The sequence below is a fragment of the Uloborus diversus genome, chromosome 1 (assembly GCF_026930045.1).
Source record: "Uloborus diversus isolate 005 chromosome 1, Udiv.v.3.1, whole genome shotgun sequence".
NCBI lineage: Eukaryota > Metazoa > Arthropoda > Arachnida > Araneae > Uloboridae > Uloborus > Uloborus diversus.
Window position 1 is genome coordinate 221210288 of NC_072731.1, and position 24339 is coordinate 221234626.

The 24339-nt window shown below is 30.8% G+C and overlaps 1 protein-coding gene across 3 annotated transcripts in view; it reads right to left on the reverse strand.

Annotated features, from left to right (window-relative positions):
- LOC129225103 (mitogen-activated protein kinase kinase kinase 20-like) overlaps positions 1-24339 on the reverse strand; it is a 48430-nt gene extending 24091 nt beyond the window's left edge. For 2 of the 3 annotated variants that reach the window (XR_008580717.1, XM_054859665.1), the window contains exons 1-13: positions 24314-24339; positions 21758-21868; positions 18863-19074; positions 16611-16698; positions 13359-13463; positions 12413-12478; positions 12210-12238; positions 10773-10856; positions 9280-9420; positions 7531-7605; positions 6073-6127; positions 5006-5057; positions 1058-1193 (exon numbers count right to left, since the gene is read on the reverse strand). Coding sequence is in view for 2 of the 3 variants with exons in the window: in XM_054859665.1 (XP_054715640.1) it covers positions 1058-1193; positions 5006-5057; positions 6073-6127; positions 7531-7605; positions 9280-9420; positions 10773-10856; positions 12210-12238; positions 12413-12478; positions 13359-13463; positions 16611-16698; positions 18863-19072 (1041 nt within the window). In the remaining variant the exon portion in view is untranslated. Of the gene's footprint in view, positions 1-1057; positions 1194-5005; positions 5058-6072; positions 6128-7530; positions 7606-9279; positions 9421-10772; positions 10857-12209; positions 12239-12412; positions 12479-13358; positions 13464-16610; positions 16699-18862; positions 19075-21757; positions 21869-23172; positions 23192-24313 lie in introns of those variants that run through there. The other variant, XM_054859676.1, reaches the window with a different exon arrangement.

Genomic DNA, 24339 nt, shown 5'->3' on the forward strand with positions numbered 1-24339 from the left:
ATCAGATGAAGAAGAAATTGAGACCAAAGTTTCTAGTGTGAAAAATGTTTCGAATGTTCAAGGGATTTTTGAATGTTCTTTCAAAGGCAAAAAAAAAAAAACACTACTTATCATCTATAACTGAAATGGAAAATTGTGTTTTGCAAAAATCACTTACGCTAAAAAGGCAAACAAGTGTTTCTGATTTTATCTTCAGAAAATAAATGATTTTTAAGTATGTAATCAGTTTTTTCCCATATTTTCCACTTTAAAATATGTCATAGTATTTTTTACTCATTATTTTTTTAAAAATCTCTATGATAAAAAATACTTTGGGCAATTAACTGGAATGTTTGAAAAAGTGCCAATTTTATTGGAGCAACGTAACATGCATGATGCATGTATATATGTTTTTTAACTTCTACCTCTTATAACGACCACTCATTATAAAAACCTTTTTCTATGGGACGGGGATGGTCGTTATATCGAGCGTCGACTGTATTAATTTTGAAAGTTTTATTGCTTCAAAAAACTAGATTAAATACAGTATAACTTCGATTTGAGGATACCAGATTTAATGATACATTTCACTGGTCCAGGCTTGACTGCTTTAAACGTCTCAGCTGCTTGATTTAATGATAACTTTTTCCAGTTCCTTGACAATCGTTGAATTGAGGTTATACTGTAGTTACGAACTTTAAATCCTTTATTGAAGTAATACATCCCCTTTCTTTTTTTCCCTTGCTTTAAACAGTAACAAGTTATATACATGGAACATTACAACTTGATAATAAAAATTATGGGTTTAAGGTAATCCATGTAGTTAAGTAAGTTTATTTATTTATTTTTTTCAGTTAATTCAACAGGGTAGTGACTAAAATATTCATCAATGAGTAAAAATTTTTGTGGTTCAAATTTATTAACACAATTGAGACAATTATACAATTATCAAAACATTATACCTCATTAAGATTTATCTACCTTAAAACAAAAAAATATATAAGAATATGAAACTTAAATATTAATGGGGAGAGGAAAAAGGTTTTTAATTCAAAAATAAATAGAAAACAATTTTTACCATATACTTTTTCTTTCTTTCCAGTTTCTTTTCTTTTTCTAAAAGTCTCAATTCCCATTCTTCTAGGTGCTTTTGCTTCTGATTCAAATCGTGCTCTGCTTTTTTCATAAGCTCTAAAGTAGCTTCAATTTCTTCTCTAGACGTTACATAAAATGAAAATAAATTAATACAATAAGAGAAAATGTATTTAGCACAGTTTTTAGGAAAATAATATCTGAAACACTTTCAATGCTTAGCCATTATGTGCACAAGGAAACAAGTGATTCACAAGTTTCTATTGCAAGAAATTTAAGTCTCCTTGTATATTCTTGAAATGAAATTTTGAAAAGTGGTCACATTCATATTAAAACAAATATTAACTTTCAAAATATTAGAACGGACTTTTTGACACCAAGAAAGAGTTCAGAGAGTTAAATTTACGCTTAAATACCATTTTGTTAGAATCTGACCTTCAGAATAGAAGATATTTACAAAAAGACACTATTATTTTTAACAAGCTATGTTATAAATCGTGGTTCATGAAGCAGTGAAAAGCAACATTAAGGGTTGAGAAAAGCAGGGCTGGAAAAAAAAAATATTTTATTAATTAAAAAATATATTTTAAAAGTTAAACACTTTTTTCCACAACAGTTTTGGACTTTTAAAAATAGGGGAAAAGAAATAGTAAATGCCAGATTTTAATTATTAATTAACTAAAGCGGAGAATGGCTAGCTGAATAAACTGAGTCTACTAAGTAAAATTGGCTTTTAGAAACTAAAAATACCATTTACACAGCAATAATTATTAAACTTGCAGTTTACAAACAATGTTCTAAATACGTGAAATACACCTCCAGCTCAGTCATTTCCAGCCGAGGACTGCAGTTTTGTGCTATTAGCACTCATCAGCCTAGCATAGGAAAGTGACTGAGCTGGAGATGGAAAACCTCTTAAGGAAGCCAAGAGTGTGAAACAAACTGGTAGCTAATATAGAATTAGCAGACCAGACGAGTGACCGAAGCAATGGTTCGGTTCAACTCGAAGATTGAACGCGAGGCAAGGTATATTCAGTAAATTACCGCCCATTAGCCAGGGCTAAAGCAAATACGTGAAATACACCGCCAGCTCAGTCATTTCCAGCTGAGGACTGCAGTTTTGTGCTTATTAGCACTCATCAGCCTGGCAGCTGATGTGCTGAGTGCTAATAAGCACTGATGAGTGCTTATTAGCACTCATCAGCCTGGCACGAAACTGCAGTCCTCGGCTGGAAATGACTGAGCTGGCGGTGTATTTCACATATTTCTGCTTTAGCCCTAGCTAATGGGCGGTAATTTACTGAATATACCTTGCCTCGCGTTCAATCTTCGAGTTGAACCGAACCATTGCTTCGGTCACTCGTCTGGTCTGCTAATTCTATATTAGCTACCAGTTTGTTTCACACTCTTGGCTTCCTTAAGAGGTTTTCCATCCCCAGCTCAGTCACTTTCCTATGCCGGGCTGATGAGTGCTAATAAGCACGAAACTGCAGTCCTCGGCTAGAAATGACTGAGCTGGTGGTGTATTTCACGTATTTCTGCTTTAGCCCTAGCTAATGGGCGGTAATTTACTGAATGTTCTAAATGTTTAAAACAACTCCTCTAAGCAAAATGTTTTACACATAACCAAGAGCGTCTTTAAGGTGGTAGTCGAAGGGGCCCAGGCCTCTCCAAAATAAGTTTTTAATACACATTGGGAATAAGGAATTCACTACTTTACAACTGAAATTTGGAAATTTATCATAATACTTGACTTGAATCCCTCTCGAAATACACTCTTGTACATAACAATTCTAGAGAAAAGATAGTATGCGTTATAACACATACAGGGTGTTTCAGAAAGGACTCCCCAACTTGGAAATGATTTAAAAGCAAAACATTGAGAGACAGGAAAATGAAACAAGCAGTATATTGGACAGACAAGCATGGAATTTATCATACACCAGACTTCAAAAATAGTTCCAAGAGTAAACAATAGAGGCAGCAGTCACAACTGCCTTTTAAACAGTGAATGGAAGTGCATTAAGTGCACTTCCATTCACTGTTTAAAAGGCTTTGGTCAAACCACATCACAAAAGTTTACTGGAGTTGAACGGAGCTAGACACTCCAAATTTGCAGGTTTCAGCATATAGTAATTTCACTTTATTTAGTCTACTTATACAAAGACAATCAATAAACATCAATTTATAGGCACAACAGATACAGAAGTGTAACCATAAATGGTTCTAGTTGGATATCGGGCCAGCGGCTGCCTTCGAAGTTCAAAAATGAATTTTAATCTGAACAGAGAGTTTTTTTTTAAAGTTTTTACAAAAGTGTTGAAGTACAAATGGCAACATTTTTTCTCATCAGAGGAAGCTAAACCCAGATTTAACAGGGTTAACAAGATAAAGCGAAGGATCAAGTTTGAAATTACGTGTTGCCATGTTTGAGAGGCATGTGCATCCATTTCAATGGATACGAGTCACGTTCAAACTTAACTGTTTGGTTGCGTCATGTAACTGTTGCAAAGGTGGCAATGCTGAAATCAGTGGAAATGTAATTTGACCCCCTTTCACAAAGTGGACTTTCATACACTATGTAAAAAACATTTTTGACGGCACTGCAACATGCCTGTCTATAATACTGCTTGCTTCACTTTTCTGTCTTTCACTGTTTTGCTCTTATGTCATTTTAAAGTAGGACCACTTTTTCTAAAATACCTTGAAAGTTACTTCTAACAAACTATTGTGATTTTTTAAAGAATTTATATTTTCACTGCAGGAATGTAGGCATTCAGCAATGGCTTAGAAGGACTGCAAAATGCATATTTAAAAAAAGTAAAAACTTTTAAATATTAGTTGTAATTTTGGGCAACCATATAAAAGCTTTTCAATATTTTTGTTACAATATGACACTTCAAATCAAATGTTTTTCAAACATTGATTTCATAATTCATAATATTAATTAAATCAATACTTTCAATCATGTAAATTATGTTTTATTGCAGTGTTGGCTTATAGCTTTATATAAACATTCTAAAAAATTTCAAAAATCTACCCTAACCATAGTAAGTTAGGTATTATATGCAAAAATACCAAAAAAGGTTTTTACTTGACAATTTTCTCAATTTAATTGTAACAAGTACTTGAACCGAATAACAACTAAATGAATCCTACCCACAGTGTTGCAACTGTCCATTTAACTTTTTGTCTAAGTATTTTGAATCAGTATTCAGTTAGTACACCTCATTCAGTTAATCATTTTCTAGGGGTGCCCCCCCCCCAAAGCAAAGGCACCCCCCTAAAAATTTCAATGGTGCAGTCTTGCCATGACGCCCCTCCCCCCCCCCCCAGGTGGGCACCCCTGCAATCTCATTTCATTTAATAACCACTGGATTTTACTACACGATGAACATGCATACCGCTTTAGACTGAAAAATGCTGAAAAAAAGGGATAAATAAAGAGAATGTGGATTTCCACCTATTTTCTGGCGAGGAGCCAAGAGACTTAAAATCAAGAAAATAGGACTATTAAGAGCATATTTCATACCAAATGGACCATTAATAATCACTTTTACAACATTTATTTTAAGTAAAATCTTTCAAAAGACTTTTTTTTTTAAATAGAAATAAGTCTTTAAGTAAAAACAATGCATATGTTAATGGACGCCCGATAGTTGGATTTTCGTCTGATACAATACCCACAGTGGCATCATGTGAATATGAGTACATTGGCGCACAATGTTAACTTTCAACACTCATAGAAATAAAGAAGAAATTGGATAAAAAAAACAGTTGTCATTTAAAACTTTAAAGTAGATGCTGATTTTAAAATGAAGACAGCCACTTAACAAAATTTTAAAATCAAATTTTATCCCACTTATTGTTTCTGTGATTAATTGATCAAAATTTTATAAGTTTAATATGAATAAACAATAAATCAAAATTGTACCTCCAAACACTTTTCTGGCTGAGATAAACTGATAATTCATCACAAAATGCATCTAAGGAAAGATATGTCTCTTAAAACTTAGCAGTTGATGAAAAAATTAAATGTTTATAAATAATAGAACACAAATTGGAACATTAAGGTTAAATACATAATATTAGAATAAAAGTCTACCGTTGAGATACCAAATAGGTCATGGTAAGGTAATTAGCATTAAATAATTACAAAATATCTATGCTCCCAACAAAGAAATATTTTAGGTGTAGGTCATAAGATTTTAGTTATCAAAAAGTCTTGAAATGGTTTCCACATGCATAGATAATGGTAAAATCCAACACTGATTAGCTTTGGAAGAAACACTTTTCCTGCACAAATGGCAATCCTAAGGTTTCTGGACAATGCCAAAGCAACAAAAATTACATTTCCCACAAACCTATGCATAGTTTGAAAATTTAAGCAGTCTTAAATCAGCACCCCCCCCCCCCATTTTTTTTTTTTTTTTTTTTTGTGAGTTTGAAAATAGGTTCCTGTTTCTGTGATGATAAGAAAATACAATTTCAAAATTTAAATCACATTTCATGAGCATTTGAAGCAGCACAATTCAGAGATGATAAAGAGAGAGTACAGTTAAGCATAACGCTATTCCTTATTTATTCAATATAATTTAATTTCATTGATGAGAAGATGAAGCTTTTTAGTAAAAATAAATTTTGTTTCACATATTTTAGTATTGATTTTAACAATGAGTAGTGGTACAGCCAGGGGCAAGGTTTTGGGTCAAAACCCCTCCCAGAACCCTTGGTTTTAACACATATTGCCAATCTTTATATGGTAGTTTGTATGCATAAAAGGGTGGTTATGACCAAAAATCCCCACTCTGAAGGTAATTTCTGACTGCGCTACCAACAATGAGTCAAGAAAATCATTTAAATCATTACGAAAAATCAGAACTATTTTTTTAATGAATCATTTTTATAAAAACCAAAAAGTAGTTAAGGAAATGAAAATAAATAATGAAATAAAACATGCAAAACACTTGAAGCTATCATACTTTTAGAACAGAAACATACCATCATTTTGCATTGATTCCAAAATCTTCAAAATGTGTGCAAAAGGAAGCCTTTCCTGTAAAAAGTTTTTTAGAATTATTTCAAAAACAAAGAAAAATGAGGTAAATTAAAGTCCTTCATAGTATTTCAGGTAAAAATGGCATGAAAATATAACTAAGTTTTTTAGCCCAATGATACATCTAGTGATGTTGCAAATATGGAAAAAATTTTAATCTGCATAGCATAAGAGGAATAAACTACAACTTTAATATTTTACTCACCTATTAGCAAAATCAAAACTGACATTATTATGCTCATAGGGCAAGATATAGGCTAAAAATAATAACAGTGGAAAAAAATTAGCCGAAAACTGAGGAGACAGAAATAATTTTGGGTGTTAAAAGAATTTCATAATAAAAGATTTGTATTAAATTGTCTGGGCTATCATATCATCTCATGTTAAACAATTTTTCATCTAAAAGTCTTTGGAAAGAAATATTTGGGGGAACACACATCCTTTTAAAAGGAAAATGTCATAGTTGTTGGATGTTTGGTACCCCAAAATAGTCAGTTTTAGGAGTGCCCATCCCCCTTCTCCCCCAAGAGCAATGGACCACCTCCTACAATTGCTACAGATTTTAGTACCAATTGCTACAGAGTACTAGAATAAGTGCCTCTCAAAATAAAGAAAAATAGCTCTCACAATAACATTGTTCCCTAAAAATTTCGATAGACAGTCTACAGCATGGACCACCCTCTTCAACACGCCAGTCAATTTATATTATAACAGATTTAATTTAAAAAGCAGACATTTATTTTCAAAAAAGGTGCTTGAAACCAATTTACACTAAATCAGCATTATTTTAGCAATAATAAAATAAATACTTTTGATTGTGGCTCTCCCTCCCCAACTACACTACAGTATAAATGTTTTCTGTATAAATGTATATTAAGATATGGCTTTGGCAGCCAAATGGTTTTGCCTAATGCCATACTTGAGTGTAGGTGGGGAGGAGAGGATCCCCTTTCTCATCCTAGATGTAAACTTTTTTACATCTAGGATGATGTCTCATCCTCGATGCTCCTTACGCTTTCTGTACAGTAAAAATACATCCTCACTATCTGTAGCATTGGATCATGGATTTGAGTTTACCACAAGTACACTTTTTTTTCTAAGGGTTGCTAGAGCTTTAACTTTTGTGCAGATGAAGAAGCTCCCTTTATGTTTCAAAATAGCTGTTTCTGAATTTCAAATGTGTTTTCGTTAATTTAATTTGTTTGTATAAGTATTTGGTATCACTTTACTTTTCAGGTGCAATAAAGTTTAAGCTTTTATCAAAAAAGCTTTTATATGAAGCAAAATCTATTTGGTAACAAATTAAACAAACCTATTCCTCCCTTCCAAATCTGCCCACTTACACATAACTTTTATAAAGTAATAATAGATAGATAGTGAAAAAGATATCAACATTGCCTTACTTTTGGATCTGTTTTCCAACATGCGGTCATCAAGTCGGCAAATCTTGGAGGACAACATTTGGGTATTGTTAACCTCTAAAAAGAAAACATTTTAATATTATGTGATAATTTTAAATTAACATAGTAAAATGCTAATTAATAATCCATATTTAATGTTATTTTTTACATATCATTATTTATTTATTTACAGTGAAACTTCTCTGGAACGACTACTCTCCATTATACCTGAAGAAAGTGGTCGTTAATGGAGGTTGGTCGCTCTTAGAGGTTATTTTTGAACATTCAAAAAAAATTGCAGAGTCGGAAAAAGGAGCACATAGCATTCGTTTAACAAGAACCAATTTAATATCTTTAAAACACTAAACAAGTACGAGCAGTGTAAAGAACTAAAAACAAGTAAAAGACATTCAAAGGTAAAACTACAGCATGACAAGTCAAGAGAAAAAATGACAAGCTGCCGACAGCCGCGTGCAGGCTTTTTAAAACGTCAACACTGGCGAGTCGAGTTGAGTTGTACTCTGCTGGCGCTGCAAGCCAACTTCTACAAGAGGCGCTGCATATTCCCCCTCCAGTGTCAACGGAATCTAGCTGGTAAACGCACCACACGACCTGAACGTGTCATCCGTTCGGGCTCCGCAACAGGGAGTGGCTGTACAGGCCGTGGTGTGGATGATGGTGCCTCTGGCTCCTCATCGGTTATCACGTCAGCAGGTTTAACACAATCCACGGACACAGGTGTTGACTTTCCATTAATACACAGGTGAAAAACTTTATGTGATCTCTGCTCAACGATGAAAGGAACATCGTGAGGGACTTGAAGTGGACGGCAAAGGTTCAGTGGAGGGTTTTTTTTTTTCAAAAATACCTTCTGGAGGGGTTTTTTATGATCAAAAAACCTACGGGTGGAGGTTTTTTGATCAAAAATACCTTATGAAGAAGGGTTTTTGATCTAAACAGCCCTTTCATAAGCATAAACTACTGTATTAGAATTTGCATTTATCTTAAAACCAATGGCTCTGTGGAGAGCCCCCGAATCCCCCCGTTGCTGCGCCACTGCTCTAAATATTAGTTAGGGGACCTGGGGCCCGTACAAAAAGTTAAATTTTGCTATTTTTTGACTCATTTTTATTTTTGCTTCAAACTTTCAATATCTTAACTCTGTATCTGATTTTGAACACTTTTGCAATTGGAAGTATACATCTAGGACTAATGGTTGTGAAAATAAAGATCTTGCAGGTTAAAATAGAACTCCCTATATACTACTTGCTCATTGCTAAATGGGCGATTCTCGAAAAAACGTCCCATTCGTAATGCTAAATTTTTTATTTTTTTCCAGCTAACCAAAGCTTTAAAAAAAATGCTGTTGGGAAATAATACATACTTTAATATACTATCAAGGCATAACAGTTAATCCTGTATTTAGATAATAATTACTTGAGTAAAATAAAAAACTTAGAGTTATGAACGGGAATTTTTTTTCGAGAATTGCCCAAATAAGCTATCTTGAATAGATCCTCCATCATTCCCTGGAGGAGAAAAGAAGTGAGGTCATGTGACATTTGTCTGATATTTGCTTTTAAATAAATAATAAAATTATTTTTATCGCTTAATTTTCAAATTCCTACTTAACATTTTTAACAGTTTTACATGGAAGGGTGAGATTTTTTAATTAGGCACTTGACTGTATTTTGATTTTAGCCTATCTGCATAAATAACTAGATTGAGCATCATGAAGGCAATCTTTCTTACCTCTTCTTTCTCAACAACAGCCCATGCTACTTGAAAACCTTCAATTCCTTTGAAAGGCACTTCATGCGTGAGTAATTCCCACAACACAACTCCGTAGGACCAAACGTCACAACTCTCCGACACAGGAAGGCACTGTATTACCTGTAAACAAGAGTAATCCTATTCTGAACAAATGATTTTTTTTCAAAAATTAAATTTATAAAATTATTGATTTGCTACACATACCCTCATTTAATATTAAAAAAAAAAGAAAAATATTAAAGCATACTTCTTTTTCTGACACAAAGTGCCATTTAAAATGTCTGTAATGAATTCAAGAAGTACGAGGAATATTGGCAAATGCAGATATGAACAGCCTTTTCCTCAGAAATTAATTTCAAAGCATGTTTAAAACAACTAAATTACAACAAAAGTGATGCACTGGATACAACGTATGCAGAGCAAAAAACTTCCAGTTTACAACATGATAGTAAGTTAAAGCAATACAGAAAAAAGGTTTCATACACGCCTGTATCAGAGACATTAATCCAGCCTTCCACCAGACTCCAAATCACAATGAGCGAAGTAATTACATACTTACCCCTGTTCCCATAATGAACAAATCCAAAATAGATCTCACAAATCAAGTTGGTTTCAGTCATCTACATTCTGACATAATGCTAAAAGTGCATCCTTAACTCCATTCCAAAAACTAAAAGCAGCTGCTATTATAAGCACTACATTTGCAAACTCTGTGGCCAGAATAGATGAATGAGTTACAAATTTTTCATAAACAGGATTGATTAAATGGTGAAAGAAGAGCAAAATATTTGTTGTCATTGACATTATTTAGTTGACTGAACTAAGGTAAGAGAAAAATTTATTCAGAAGCTTATTTTTGAGAATTTTACTACTATTTTTTTTACAGGAAGGACACTGATTATTCCGATAAATAACCAGAATATTAAATTAATAATGTTTTTATCAAAAACAGTGGGATGGCAATTACGGTCAATGTGAACATGTCAATAAAATTAAAATGAAGAATATTAAAAGTCATATTTTGAAAACACATGTGGTACTTATAATAACTATTGATGAGATTTTTGTACTTGATTTTTTAGTAATAAGATTAGGAGTAAGTAATTACCTTGTTTATTACAATTTGAGATAACATAAAATGTTTTTTTTTCTTCTTTTTGGCTGACACAGACATGAAAATAAATTTCTCAACCGTTTCAATCGGTTTTCATTCATTAACAGTTATGTTGTAAACTTGAGGTTTTTTATTCCTGATTTTTTTAGGAATAATAGAAAATAGCAATAAAAATATCAGCAAAAAGAATATTATATTTTGATTGTAATTTTCATATAGAGTAAGATTTTAATTTCAAATCCCTCCCACAAAATGTTCACTTCTGCGGACACAACTTTAAAGTATAAGGATATGATTGGAATATTGAATTCTGAAAATTAAGTTTATTTCATGAAATGTGTTAATCTAATAGACAAACCTCAGGCGCCATCCAAGGTAATGTTCCGGCTACAGACATTTTCGTTGTGCTATCAATAAAGCGTGAAGCTCCAAAATCACATATCTAAAGCACAAAACAGGGAAATTAGTGTATGTATAATTAATGGAAAAGTCAACAGTTAAGAATAATATAAGCTCACAAATAATATGTTAACTGAAAAATAAGTTAAACTGCTGAAAGGGTATGCGTCATTACAAACTTTAAGTCAGTATTGAAGCTCTTAATCTTTCCAGGACTTTGATTGTTAATGAGAAATGAAACCTTATATTTCAGAATACTACATTGTTAATGAGAAATGAAACATTATATTTCAGAGCTAACCAGTATCTATAAAACTAATTTTAGAAAAATAAATACTGTACATTCGTGCTTATGTGTCCTTACTTCGGATGTATGTTTGTTCGACAAAGACAAATCAGTCTGCACCATTGTTTTCCAGAAACTAACATGCAGTTGAAACAATAAACTAGAGTACTCAAAGTAATACCACTACAACTATACACAAAAAATATGAACTTGATTTTTTTTTCTTATAGTGTAGAAAATGATATACAGGCATTTCTAATAGTGGGAACAATATTACAGTGGATGCCAGTTAATTGAATCAGTGGTTAATTGAATTAACTACTTTAATGAATCAAATTGTTAAAAACAGAACAAAATCCAGCTTTGTTAAATTAGCTGCTTTATTGAATCAGTCGTTTTACAGAATTATATCTGTTTAGAACAAACGTGAGTCATACGAGCGGGGACCACTATATTGTCAATTTTTCATTTCTATGCAGATCTTGATGAAATATTCAATTGGAAGGAGAAAATAATAACAATAATTAAAACAGTACTAATGCTTGTATTTTATGAGGATAGTTTGACGATATTTATTTATGTATTTCGAAGTTATATTTCTTTTGGCACAAAGAGAACAAAATTTTTACACGTGACATAAATAATTAACTGAACACTTGTTTTTTGTTATGTCGGGCCTGCATATTGGCTCCTCACTTTGCTCACCCCTCACAATGTTGAATTGGGAAGGAGCACTAACATTGGAACAAAAGTAACAACATAGAAAACGGATCTTACATTAACAATTTCTTTACATCATCACTACTCTACATCAAACTGAAAAACTCTTCGAATAAAGCAATGGGAAGATAACAGCAAAATGAAAATAATTTACAAAAAATAAAAATTATAAATGATTTTGTACTTAAAATATATTACTTATTTTAAACATTAAAAAAAAAAAAAACTCAAATAAAGAAACTTTTTTTAGCACAAATTGAGAACATAAGTAATGCTTAGCTTGTTTTTAAACAAGTGAATTTTTTTTTTTTTTAATTTCTTTTAAAATATTGATTTTTATAAATTTAGAATTAAATTTATATTTATTCATAAAAAGCTTATAAATCTTACCTTACAGACATAATCTGCACTAATGACAACTGAAAAACAATTAATTAGATAAATGAAAATACTCTTTATGTTACAGAACATTAATTTCAAACAAAAAATGTACAGAACTAGATAACTTATAAATATATAAGAGTTACATAATAAGATCAACTTAAATAACTAAACAATAAAACATGAATTAATAAAATGCGAATTTCAGATACCATTTTTTGATTTTAGGTCCCGATGAATAACTTTCACAGGGGCTTCAACATGAAGATAATGCATTCCTTAAAAATAATTACTCAACATTAAAGCAGAACTCATACTATGTGGAATAAAATCTATATATTTCAAGAAAATTCATTTTGAATAGCAAAAACATAAGCTAGAAGAAAGCAAGTTTGCACTAGTATAACACAGAACACCAAAAAATTTAATGTTGTTTACTTCAAAAAAACATGAACATTGTAAATAAACCATTTTGTTAATAACAGGGATGTAAAAAATCAGTTGGTAAGATTCCCATATCACTGAACAAAATCTGTTTACATGCAGAATGTAGCCTGGAGGCTGTAAGTTGGAGATCCCTGCTCTGTTATAAAATGTTTTGATTTTTGCAATCAAGACTTTTGTTAACATTAACTTTAGGTACATTTTGGCAATAATGGTTTTTGTAAATAGTAGCAATTATTTTGAAGTATTAACAAAATTTTGCTTCTTAATTTCTTGTAGTCTTGAAACATTCTTTTTGTTTTAATTTTTTTAATGAGTGATGTTATTACATGATCAATTGATCAGAAAATGCATCAATTCAGCTAGTCCCACACTTTTCATGAACTTGATCATTTATTATAATTGGGAAGTCTTTAATTAAGAATCAGACAATATAAAACTACATTGGAATGTACGAGTATGAATTTCTAAATTTTATTTTTAAGGAATGGACTAAAATCAGTAAAATATCCTAGTTTCCAAGGAGGGAGGGGGAAGGGATGAGAAAGCGAGTTAGTCAAGAATTTTTTTTACAAATTTTGTCCTGCTTTAACCCTCCAATTTTGAACCTACTTTTTTTTTTTTTTTTTAATATATTGCTCAACTTATAGTACATACAGTAACTAAAAGCACTTTGTAACAACAAAAGAAGCTGTGAAAAGAAAATATAAGTACCAGCAGCGATTTCAGAACTCCAACGCAAAATCTGCTCAAAACTCAGCATTGAATTATTTTCTTGTTCACCAAGAAATGCAAACAATGACCCATTTTCTGAAAATTCTACAAAAATGGAAAAGGATATGAATTAGAAGCATGCATTATATAAGTTTTTTTACAATCAATAAAGCATAAGAGACATTTTTAAAGTTAATTATGTAAAGTTTAACAAACATGATTTTGGAGTATCCCCTTACCAGCTAAATTACAGTTCCGTAAGTGAAAAAATGTTTGAGACTGATTTTTTTAAGAAAATTAAACTCTGAATTTATTTTTAAAACTTTGCTAGTGAGCCCTGGGATAAAACTTTAAACTAAGTTTAAGGCATTATATATTTTATTAATTTATAATATTAATAATAATATAATATTAATATTATATAATATTAATATTAATTTTGCAACCACTCAGAGCAGGATTTTTGGGAGGGGAAAAAAGATAAAAATTACTTTAAATACTGAAAATCATGTAGTTAATCTAGATTCAATCAAGCTAGTAGCTCACAAATCAGGATGTGAAAAGGTAGTTTCAAAAATCCCTTCTCAACATAATAATAATTATTATTATCTTTATTAATATAATGTCTTTGGAGGAGACAAATTTTAAAAACACTGCCTAAAGTGAAAATACAAGAGCTGCTTGTTTCAAATCATTAATAATTTAGAAGTACTTGAAAGCTTCATTTTTATAAAGTTTGTAACTGAGTTTTTTTATTTTCTGCAAAAAATAAAAGATCATCTGCTCAGTTTCCTAAAATTAAATAATTGTATCAACTTCTTGGTGAATCTGGCAAATTTTCACATACAAAATAATTTTCCTTCTAAATCCATGTTCCATTATTTCATTCCTTGATAGCATTTTTCTGTTTTCATGGTAATTTATCTTTCGGGTAGGGATACAGATAAATGTTCCAGGGTCCTCAAAAATAAAAGAAAAAAGCCAAAAAACGTTTCTTTTTTTGAACGGACAGTTTTATCGTTTGTTTGCTTAAGTTTGGTTGTTTTGTTTGATACCTGTCACTGTGAAGGCGTCAAATATTCACATTCCAAATATAACTTTGATTTTTTAAAACAGTACTTCTTGATTTGAGGGAATTTGATACGCTTTTATTATTCTTGTGTTTAGTTTCGTTTTACATCACAAACTAGCTGTGGAAAAATAGAAATGACTTCTAAAAACTAAATGAAGTAATAATGATCTGTGGACGGTAAGGTTTTCAGAAAGCAACAGGTTGAGTATTTTACTCAGTCACCAGGTGGTGAGTGGTTATTTTCAGGTCTAACTTGAAGTTACATTCTTACAATTCAATCATTATATTAAAAATGCATTCTACGTACATGTTATGCTAGTTTTAGCATAGCTAATGTCAAGAAATGATATGATTCAGTTCATTGATTAGTTGAGACTTATTTTAAATCAAAATATTTTGACTTTCCAAAAATATATTTTTTAAAATTTATTGGTTACTAGAGGACCCGACAGACGTTGTTTGTTCTGTTCAAACTATGTAAATTGAAAAGTTAAAAAAATTCAATAAACTATCAAGTGTTTGAACCGTTTTGTTGAAAAAAATAAGTTAAAAAAAATGTTTTAAGCTGCTTTGTGTCAGAATGCGTTTGTTGCAACTTGATTTATCTAATGCCCACTGAGCAGTTGTTTTATTAACTATTTTTTCTCCCGTACTTGATGGTTTGTTCTTTCAGCCATACTCTAGGTTAAAAAGTGTCCTTAGATATTAAGTATAAAAATCTAACAACCCATCTAGAACAAACGGGAAATCATATCGTTTAAAAAAATAATAAAGGTGAAAACAGTTCTTTGAATAAGCGAAAATCACTCATTCCCTCTAACACTAAATGTTAATTTCTCAACTAAAATGACTAAAAACTCTTTAAAAACGAAAAACAATTCTTAACAATTTGAAATATTTCGCCAAATAAACAGAAAACACAATAAATTACATTAACAGTAGCTTTAAAGTAAACAAATGATTACGCAACTCATATTGTTTATAGCCAAAGTCTCCAAGCCACCACGTTACTGTAATCCAGTCGATCAGTGAGCGAAGCCAACTCCGACCCATTAGCAATCCAATCTTTTGAATGAAAACTTTTAAAATTTCATATATGGCCCAATTTGTTCTTTCCACCAAAGATAAAGATCTTCCACTGCACTGATCTTTTGTGTGCAGAACTACCCTGTTATAATTTATCTGGACGAAAAAAAATTTGTTTCTTTTTTAAATTCCATCATCTTTTCCTTTAATAATGTACTGATTAGTTAAATAATCCTTTAAGTCTTCTTGACATTGGTGCCAAAACTCAGATGGAGTTCAGCCGAGAAACAAATGTTGCTAGGTATGGTACTTTCTGAACATTTAGTTAGGAAAACCTAAAGCACCGATCCGGTCACATGGTTCAACTACAACAACAGAACACACGCCTCTGCGAGAACCTTCCAGTACTTTAAAATATACCATGGGACCTAAAATCATTGCTTTCAAGAAATGAAAAGGCTTCACTCTCTCTCTCTCTATGTTATATCTATTCTCAGTTGACATATCACAGTAGGAAATTTCATTTTTCAAAAAGCAGAGCTGGCTTTCATATTGTCCTTTGGCAATGGGTTAAATATTTATTTCAGTTCCCGCTTAACAATAGGTTAAAATAAATATTAATAATTTGGGAGATGTAACCATCCAATGTTTTAATTAATTAATTAACTAACAAAAATGTCTCCAATTCGATCCATCACGCTTCGAAACCATGCTTGCCACAACTTAATTACACACAAAAAATTCGATCAAAATCGGTCCAGCCGTTTAAAAGCCTTATCGTGACAAACGTCTGCACAGAAGATAAATATATTAAGATTAACAATATTATTTAAAATACTCGGCATCTTAAAAATTATTTCAAAATAGATTAAAGAAATAGTTTAAACAGCAATTTGTCTTTTACGAACTAATTGGTATGCACTTAAAATTTCTTTTGGGAAAATGAAATTAAATGGCAATGGTACTCTTGAAAAACCTTTAAACATTATAAAATGTATGATTGATTAAACACAAACAAGATTCAAAAGTGTTACATTTTGATTTATTTCACTAATTAAAAAGCAAGGCAACTTTTTCCACTTTTAACAATAAATAGCAGTGATAAAAATTCAAAACACTTTTTTAAGTCAATCAAATGAACGTTCTTTACATACCTGTGACAATACAATAATTTGGAGACTTTGTAACAGCACCAAAGAATTTGATAATATTTCTATGGCTAAGTAAACTAAGCACTTGAGCCTGAAAAAACAACAGTATAAAACAGGTGCTTCAAAAAACATCAATTAATATTTGAAGTTCAATTTGTCAATAATATATAACATATGTACAAAATAAAAGATCAATGATAAATTAGAAAATATTCATTAATAATGATACACATGTTGAAATGTGGCAGACTATATTTTGTCTGATTTTTAAAGCACAAGTGCAAAAATAAAAACATTTGCATTTCAAATATATATTAAATAATTACCTGTGAGAGCACTATTTAAAATATATTACGAAAATAAAAGCAGAAAAAATATAAATCAGAAATAGAAAATTACACTATTTATGAATCATATTACAAAATGGATATTGATATGTTTAGGGAGGGACAGAGATTTTATAACAGGGTGGCGACAGGAACTGTGAAAAAAAGTTCCCTGACTTTTCCCTGATTTCCCTGATTAAGTTCAACAAATTTCCCTGATTTACGTTACTAATGATAATAGTTTTCTTTCTTTGCTCTACTTGAAATCCATTGTATGTTTGTATAAAATGCAGTAATTTAAACGTTTTAAGTTGTGTAAAGTTGTTGAACAAAAGATATATTTTAAAAATATGCTACTTTTTCAATAAAATGGTTTTAAAAAAAACATATCAAGTCAACTTTTTTGGGGGGAAGAAAAACCTATTAAACAGTATATTAAATTTTTCTACAATGGAAAGATTATAGAAAATTAAGAAAAAATATACTTTACTTCCAGAAACCACTTAGCATAAGAATTTTAAGAAACTATTAAAATTACTCATAAAAACATATGTGTATTTATGATAGAACTAAAAAGTAATTGAAATTATTTTGAACTAAGTTTTCAAACAATATAATATTTGTTGCAAGAATAACAAGTAATAGTGAAAGAATAGAAATAATGTAGTTATTATTATATAACTAATTGACATATTTATGCAAAACAGATGAAACCATTTGACATTCATTCACAGGGAGCTTTTCTCTAATCAAGAACATAGGTTTTAATGAATGAATACAGCATTTTAACAATAAAAAAAATAAAGATTTTTACTTAAGTACACAAGTTAACTCTATTTCAAATGATTTCAGTATGTAACGAAAAAAAATCTTAGATTGCTTTTGTAACAAAAAACTTTGAAATGCAAGAAAAAAAAAGAAAAAGAAAAAAAAAGCAATTAGTTAATTCCAAAATATATAAAAGAATGCAACTTGGTTATAAAATTAAAGAATCACTTAAGTCTGAAGAAAAGAAAACCTTTATAATCTGCGGTAACAACAAATAGTATAACGGCAAAAAAAACATAAGTTTTTTTAATTGAAGGTTCAATTTTAGCAATTAAATTAAAAACGCGAAGAAGTAATAACTTTTACGCTTTTATAATATTAATTCAAAAACCAAAGATTTCTTCTTGAAATTGTGATTACAGTAAGCTAATTACTTTGAGACAATGGAATAAAGGCAAAGGAGCTAAGGCGTTAATGAAGGCTTCCTCTTTGCCTGTATGGTTGTTTATTTTACGTAGCAATGAAAGCATAATAGGAAATTTCAAGCTAGGTAAAATAAACAACCTAACAGACACAGAAGCAATCTTAGGAAGTTCATCCTGTGGTTAATAAGTAAGATTCAATACTTTGACGTTGAGGAAAAAAGATGCACAAATATGCGGCAGTGTATAATCGCACCTCATTAATTTTAACTTTTTTTTTTTTTTTTTTGAACAGATTGGCGGAAAATGCGTATGAAATTAGAGTACTTATATTTGTAAAGCAAAAAAAAAAAAATTTTTCTTCATAAAATAAATTTTCACAGATTTTTTGTTATTTTTTCAAAGTTCCCTGATATTTCCCTGACTTTTCCCTGATTAATAAAGTTCCCTGACTTTTCCCTGATCTCCCTGATCTGTCGCCACCCTGTATAAGATCTGTAACAATATGTATTTACCATCTATAAGTGTTTTAATTCATATTTATGAAAGCTAAGTTATAAAACCTTGTAAAAAAAATCTCAAAGAAGTTTGTTTAAATTGAAAAGTAAATTGTGAGTGTAGGAAACATACCTTTAAAAAGAAACAGATTCTATTATTATAAACAACATTGTAATTTAAATTAAGATAATTAAGTAATAATAACAATTACAATAAATTAATATTAATAAAATGTATTCACCTCTTTTTCTAAAACCAACAATTTCTTAACAGCAACAATTTTACTCTGGGATTTCCAAAGAGCTCTATAAACACAGCCAAAGGCTCCTCCTCCACATCTTTCATAAAATTCAATATCATTAAAGCCTATTTCTACAAATGGACTAGTCATGTCTGAAGCATCATCAGAGCAAGAGCCCACCGTACTGCTACCACCAGAATCTTCAGCCATAGCTAAAACACCGAAGAAATAATAAAACTTCAGCAATTGTAAAAGAAGTCTGTGTTAAAATTTGATAAAGATCATGCATTAAAATTTTTTAATGCTTTTGAAACAACTCATGATAATGATATGTCTTTTTTTAAAAAAAAGTCCTAGGCAGTAGGGTACATAGATTTTTGTGTACACTCCCCCCCCCCTCTTGCAAGATTTAGTAGTGTGCTCCCTCCCCCCTTCTCCATAAGAAAAGTTGTTTTTTATTTTTAACATTAGTGTTATTTATTTCAAAGTGTGCACCCTCATACCTTTTGCATCCCCTATATCTCACGCTGCGGAGATGCTATTGACACCATTGGCTACAGGCATGCCTGGAAATCTGATTTTGCCAGGACACAAGTTGGTTTTTATTGATGTGCTGATTTTCTAGCTGCAAAGGAAGTTGGACAGCCAAAGAAGTGAACAGAATTTAATTTATTCGGAATACAGACCAACTTTACCTGTCAAAAATCTGTACATTTTGTTGATGTATTTTAGAGGATGAACAAGGAGAAAACCTTTTTTTTAGAATCTAAAACATACAAATTTACTACGCATGCATTTACAAAAATATAAGAGAAAAATCAAAGAAAATTAATTATAAATTTTTCTTTTAAAATTAAAACAAATAATAATAATTTTAAATATTTCTATTGTTTTATAGAGGAATACCAATGTAAGGTTGTGGTCAATGAATTAATGGTATGGAAAATATATTTTTTTAACAACTGATACTTTATATGATGGTTTCTTATATTCAAATACAATTGTCTCTACTTAATTGGGTAACGGATAATCAAATAGCCCACTTCCTATAGCAATAACTTTAAATATCCCCGCTTTAAGAAATATTTTTTTCATCCATACCCCGCTTAATCGCATACATATTCAAAGTTTCATGAGCGAACCTTTTATTTCAAGTCGAATTTTTTGTCTATTTCTTGAGAAGGAATCCCAATTCATGCTTAAAAGTAAAAGGTCACTTGTAACAAAGCACGAAAGATGGGATAAAAGTTATCCTAGTTGGCTTCTAGCTGTAATCTTATCTCAGGCTGTAAAATGCATCAGAGGTTGATTGTTTGGAGAGTTGGAAGAATTGGATCACATGCAGTGAGCGGATATTAAAATTTTTCTTTAATTGGCTCTGGTCCTGTCCGGTCCCATCCCCTCTAATGTCTCAAGGAAGTTGGCTGCTTTCTATATAGAAAAGTGGGCGTTTTCGAAGAGACAGTTGTCAATGACATTGTTTGACTTGGTTTAATGTTTAATGAGGTTGTAGCTGGAGAATAAGGAAAGACTTTTCCGGAAATCGGTTAATAGTTGATTTTCTGCCCTGCTTCTGATTGATTGTGTGGTAAATGATAGCAAAAAGGAACGACGTAAGCTTATGTGTTCACTTAAAAGTTTTGGAAACAATTAAAAATAGGTAAACACAGACAGATACTTTCAAAAGAATTTGGGATTTCAATGCTCAGGTTTCAAGAATAAACCAAAATACTGAAAACATTGAGGAAGAGTTCTTTAAGAAGAAATGAAACTAAGTAAATATAATTTTTTTTATGTATTCACATATGTAGTACATGTAATGTTTTTATCATTATATAAAAACCTTAAGTACTTTAATTTTGGTGAAACTCATGTCTATATTTAAGTAACAAAGAATCATTTACCACTTATTATAGCAATAATGAGTATAATACCAGCAAAATACTTCAAAAATACATTTTTTGTATCCCCCGTATAATCAAATACCCCGCTTAATTGTGAAAGGCATGATCTAACCATAGATACTTGTTTACGCGGGACTAACTCTATATCTATATATGAATTAAAAATCTGAAAATTCAGTTTGAAATTCCAGGACTAAAGTGCAAATTGATGCATAAAAACATCATATCCATGAAAAATGGATTGACCAAAATATGTAGTGTATTTTTTTGTGTCAAAGTTTACAGGTCTTATAATAATTTTTAAAAATCAAGAACTTTCTTAACAGAAAAAAAAAAAAAGTGAAAGAATAAAGCAGAATTTCCAATGAATTTTGGCACAAAAATTAAGGTGGTGGGATCATTTTTATAGTCGATATTCAACAAAATTAAAAAGCGTCCATATGACTCGTCTGTTCAGTGTAGTACGGAAGCAAGCCTTGGCAACAAATTCACCCCATTTCAATTTTTTTTCATTGAAACTCAGTTTAGAAGCTAGAAGGAAAATTGGTAAGGGTGGCAGTTTCAAGACTTGTTCCTGCTCAGAAAAATCAAAAATCAGGCACTGGGTTTGATACACTACCAAGACAATAGGAATCAACACTTCATGAAATATAAACGTCAAGTTGTGGTCAAAGTAAAAGTGAGGGGTGGGGGGGAGTCTGTTGATACCACATAGTATTTTGTAATAGATGTAGAAGTTATGAGTAAATATGTATTTATGTTATTCAGAGATATATGAACTAATGAATGACCTCTTGAGGCTACTCAAACTTAGTAAGTGAATCTTCACGGTGACATATTAGTCCAATCTCACATCTCTTTATTATCATCTTTACAAAGACAAGATTTGCTTTAAACAATTCAGACTTTGAATCTAATATAGGAAGTGTGTAAGTTATTGAACTATTAGACAAAACTAAACTTGATAAAGAGAACTATAGAACTGACTTACTTAGAACTAATATAACTGATGTACAAAGCTACAAATATTTGCAGTCATTATAAAATAATGCTGTTTGTCACCCATTCATCAATTGCATTGCTTGAAGGAAGTTCTGCCTACCTGAAAAAAAACATCAAGTCAAGAGAGGAGAAATAGTTCAGTAAGCACAAGTAAATATGTAGGGCCAGCACATTTTTTTAAGAGAAAACAAATTCAAGGATCTTTTTGATGGGGGGGGGGGGGGAATAAAATATTAAGTCATTATGTTCTTCAGTCTTTTTAGCTTTAATTTGTTCTTTGGACTGCAGGGGAAGATGGCGCATGTTTGACCATGGGACACATTGGATTATTTTAATACAATTAACATTTTTTATTTCAATTTATTACTCACAAATAGCACCTATGGTCCTACCAATTCTATAATGAGATCACATGGTACAGTTATAATGAACAAATTTTATTCCAGAAAATGTTATTTCAGTAAGAATGAGTAATTTTCAGAAAACTAAATTGTTTCTTAATTATTAGGTTTCAAGATTGCAAAAAAAACTTGAACTTCTTTCTGAAAGTAAGTTTGTTTACCATATATACTTGCGTATAAGTTGACTCCCCTACTTTTAGGAGAAAAATTGGGAAAAAGAATCGGAAACCGTATACAAGTTGAGTTTTTACTTTTTCAAAAAAACAGGAGTGTTTTGCCGCTAATTTTGAATATAAACATCATAAAAAGAAGGAAAATGAAATGTAATGAATATTTTTAAGTTAAAAAATGTTCCATTTTCATTCCTTTGCACCAAAAGGGTTCACTTTTGCGACTGCGAATTCTGCAAAGGGTTCAATTTCGCTGTTACGATTTTTTTTAATTCTTGCTTCTATTTTCATTTTATATCAATAAAATTTTATGCTGTAGCAATATTACTTTTTTTTTTAAATAAAATATTTCAAATTACATGAATTCTGACTATCGGGAAAATTAGCGAATATGATGTTCCCTGCACTTTTCACTTTGTCGGCCATTTACTCTAAATATTCATTCTTTATTTCACAGTCAGATCATGTAAAATCATAGCAGAATGTTTAAGCATTTACTTCTTTAGCATTTGCTTAAAAGGGATAGAATTGGGAAAACGTTCACATTTTCAAGTGTTTTTTTAAAAGAAAAAATTAGTAAAAATATTCGGAAACTCAGCCCCGCTTATAAGTCGACCCCCTAACTTTAAACCTCACTTTTTGTAACAAATTTCTTGACTTACAAGCGAGTATATATGGTAGTTCAATACTATTTGCAGTTTTTAAATTGTTTGTCACAAAGAAAAAAATTATGACAAAATCCTTTCAGACCAAGAACGTGGGGAAACTTATTGTAAAAAATGCAAGATGCCACACTTTTTGTTACCAACTCAGAACCCTTCTCAGAAACTTACAATGTCCCGCCCCCCATCTCCCTTCAATGCCTGGCATAATTTGTGGACAACACCTGCAATGAAATAATAACTGAACTATTTTAATTGCTATTAGGATAACCTTAAAAAAACTCATTTTAACAAAATGACGGTCTCTCAAACATTCATTACAATAAAATTATAAAATGATGAAATTTCATTACAACAAACTTCAAGGGTTCAAATTATTCAAATTTGTTTGCTGTTGTTTTAATAGAATTCAAGCAATGTTATAGACATTAAACTGGGATTGAAAGTTTATTTTATTAAAACCGGATATTTTGTTGCATTCGTATTTGTTGTACTGAGATTCCATTGTAATATGATACGGCAAAAATTTTCAGTGACAGAGTTGTGTCTAAGCATTTGCCACCGCACCAAAATCACAAAATCATCAATACGGAGAAAGAGACTGGTAAAAACCCTGCAAGATATACCCCCCTCCCCCTATTAAATCTGTTCTCTGCATAAATGTAAAAAAAAAAATTTAAAAATGTATATTTTTAAATGTTTAATCAACAAAAATTTGCATACATATTTTGTTGAATTTTTGAGGCGTATAATCCGGGCTGTCAGTTTCCTGGAATGTGTCCTGTGGGATAATTTGCAAATGTATCATATTATGTAAGATTTTATGTTACTAAAACAGTTGAAGTTTTTTCCTTTTCAAAAAAAAGTTCGATGCATCATATATAAGAAATGAAAATCTATAGTTGTTTTCCAGACAAAAGAGCTGGGAAAAGTATAGGAAGAAAGTACTGCTTCTCAATTGTGCACAAAATATATGAGGAACTCAAATAAATACTAACATTTAAAAAGAAAATTTATGGCATAAAAATGTGCGTTGCTATTGTTGTTGCAAAATAAAAATGTATCAAGACATTAGTGCATTTTATATTGCTCATAAATTCAATAATCAAAACAAACTTCTATTGAAAGCTGACATTTTTTTTTTTGTTTACAAACATTCTTGATAATTAAAACAACATTTAGGCTTAATAGCAAAATTAAAATTTCCAATGGAGCAAGTTACGAAATAATTAAGTTTTTAGAATTCTAAGCAGCGTGAGCATTTTCTGCGATCGTTAAAATATTCGGGATGAAAGTGAAAAACTTATTTTACCGATTAAAACCATATCAGCAGACTTC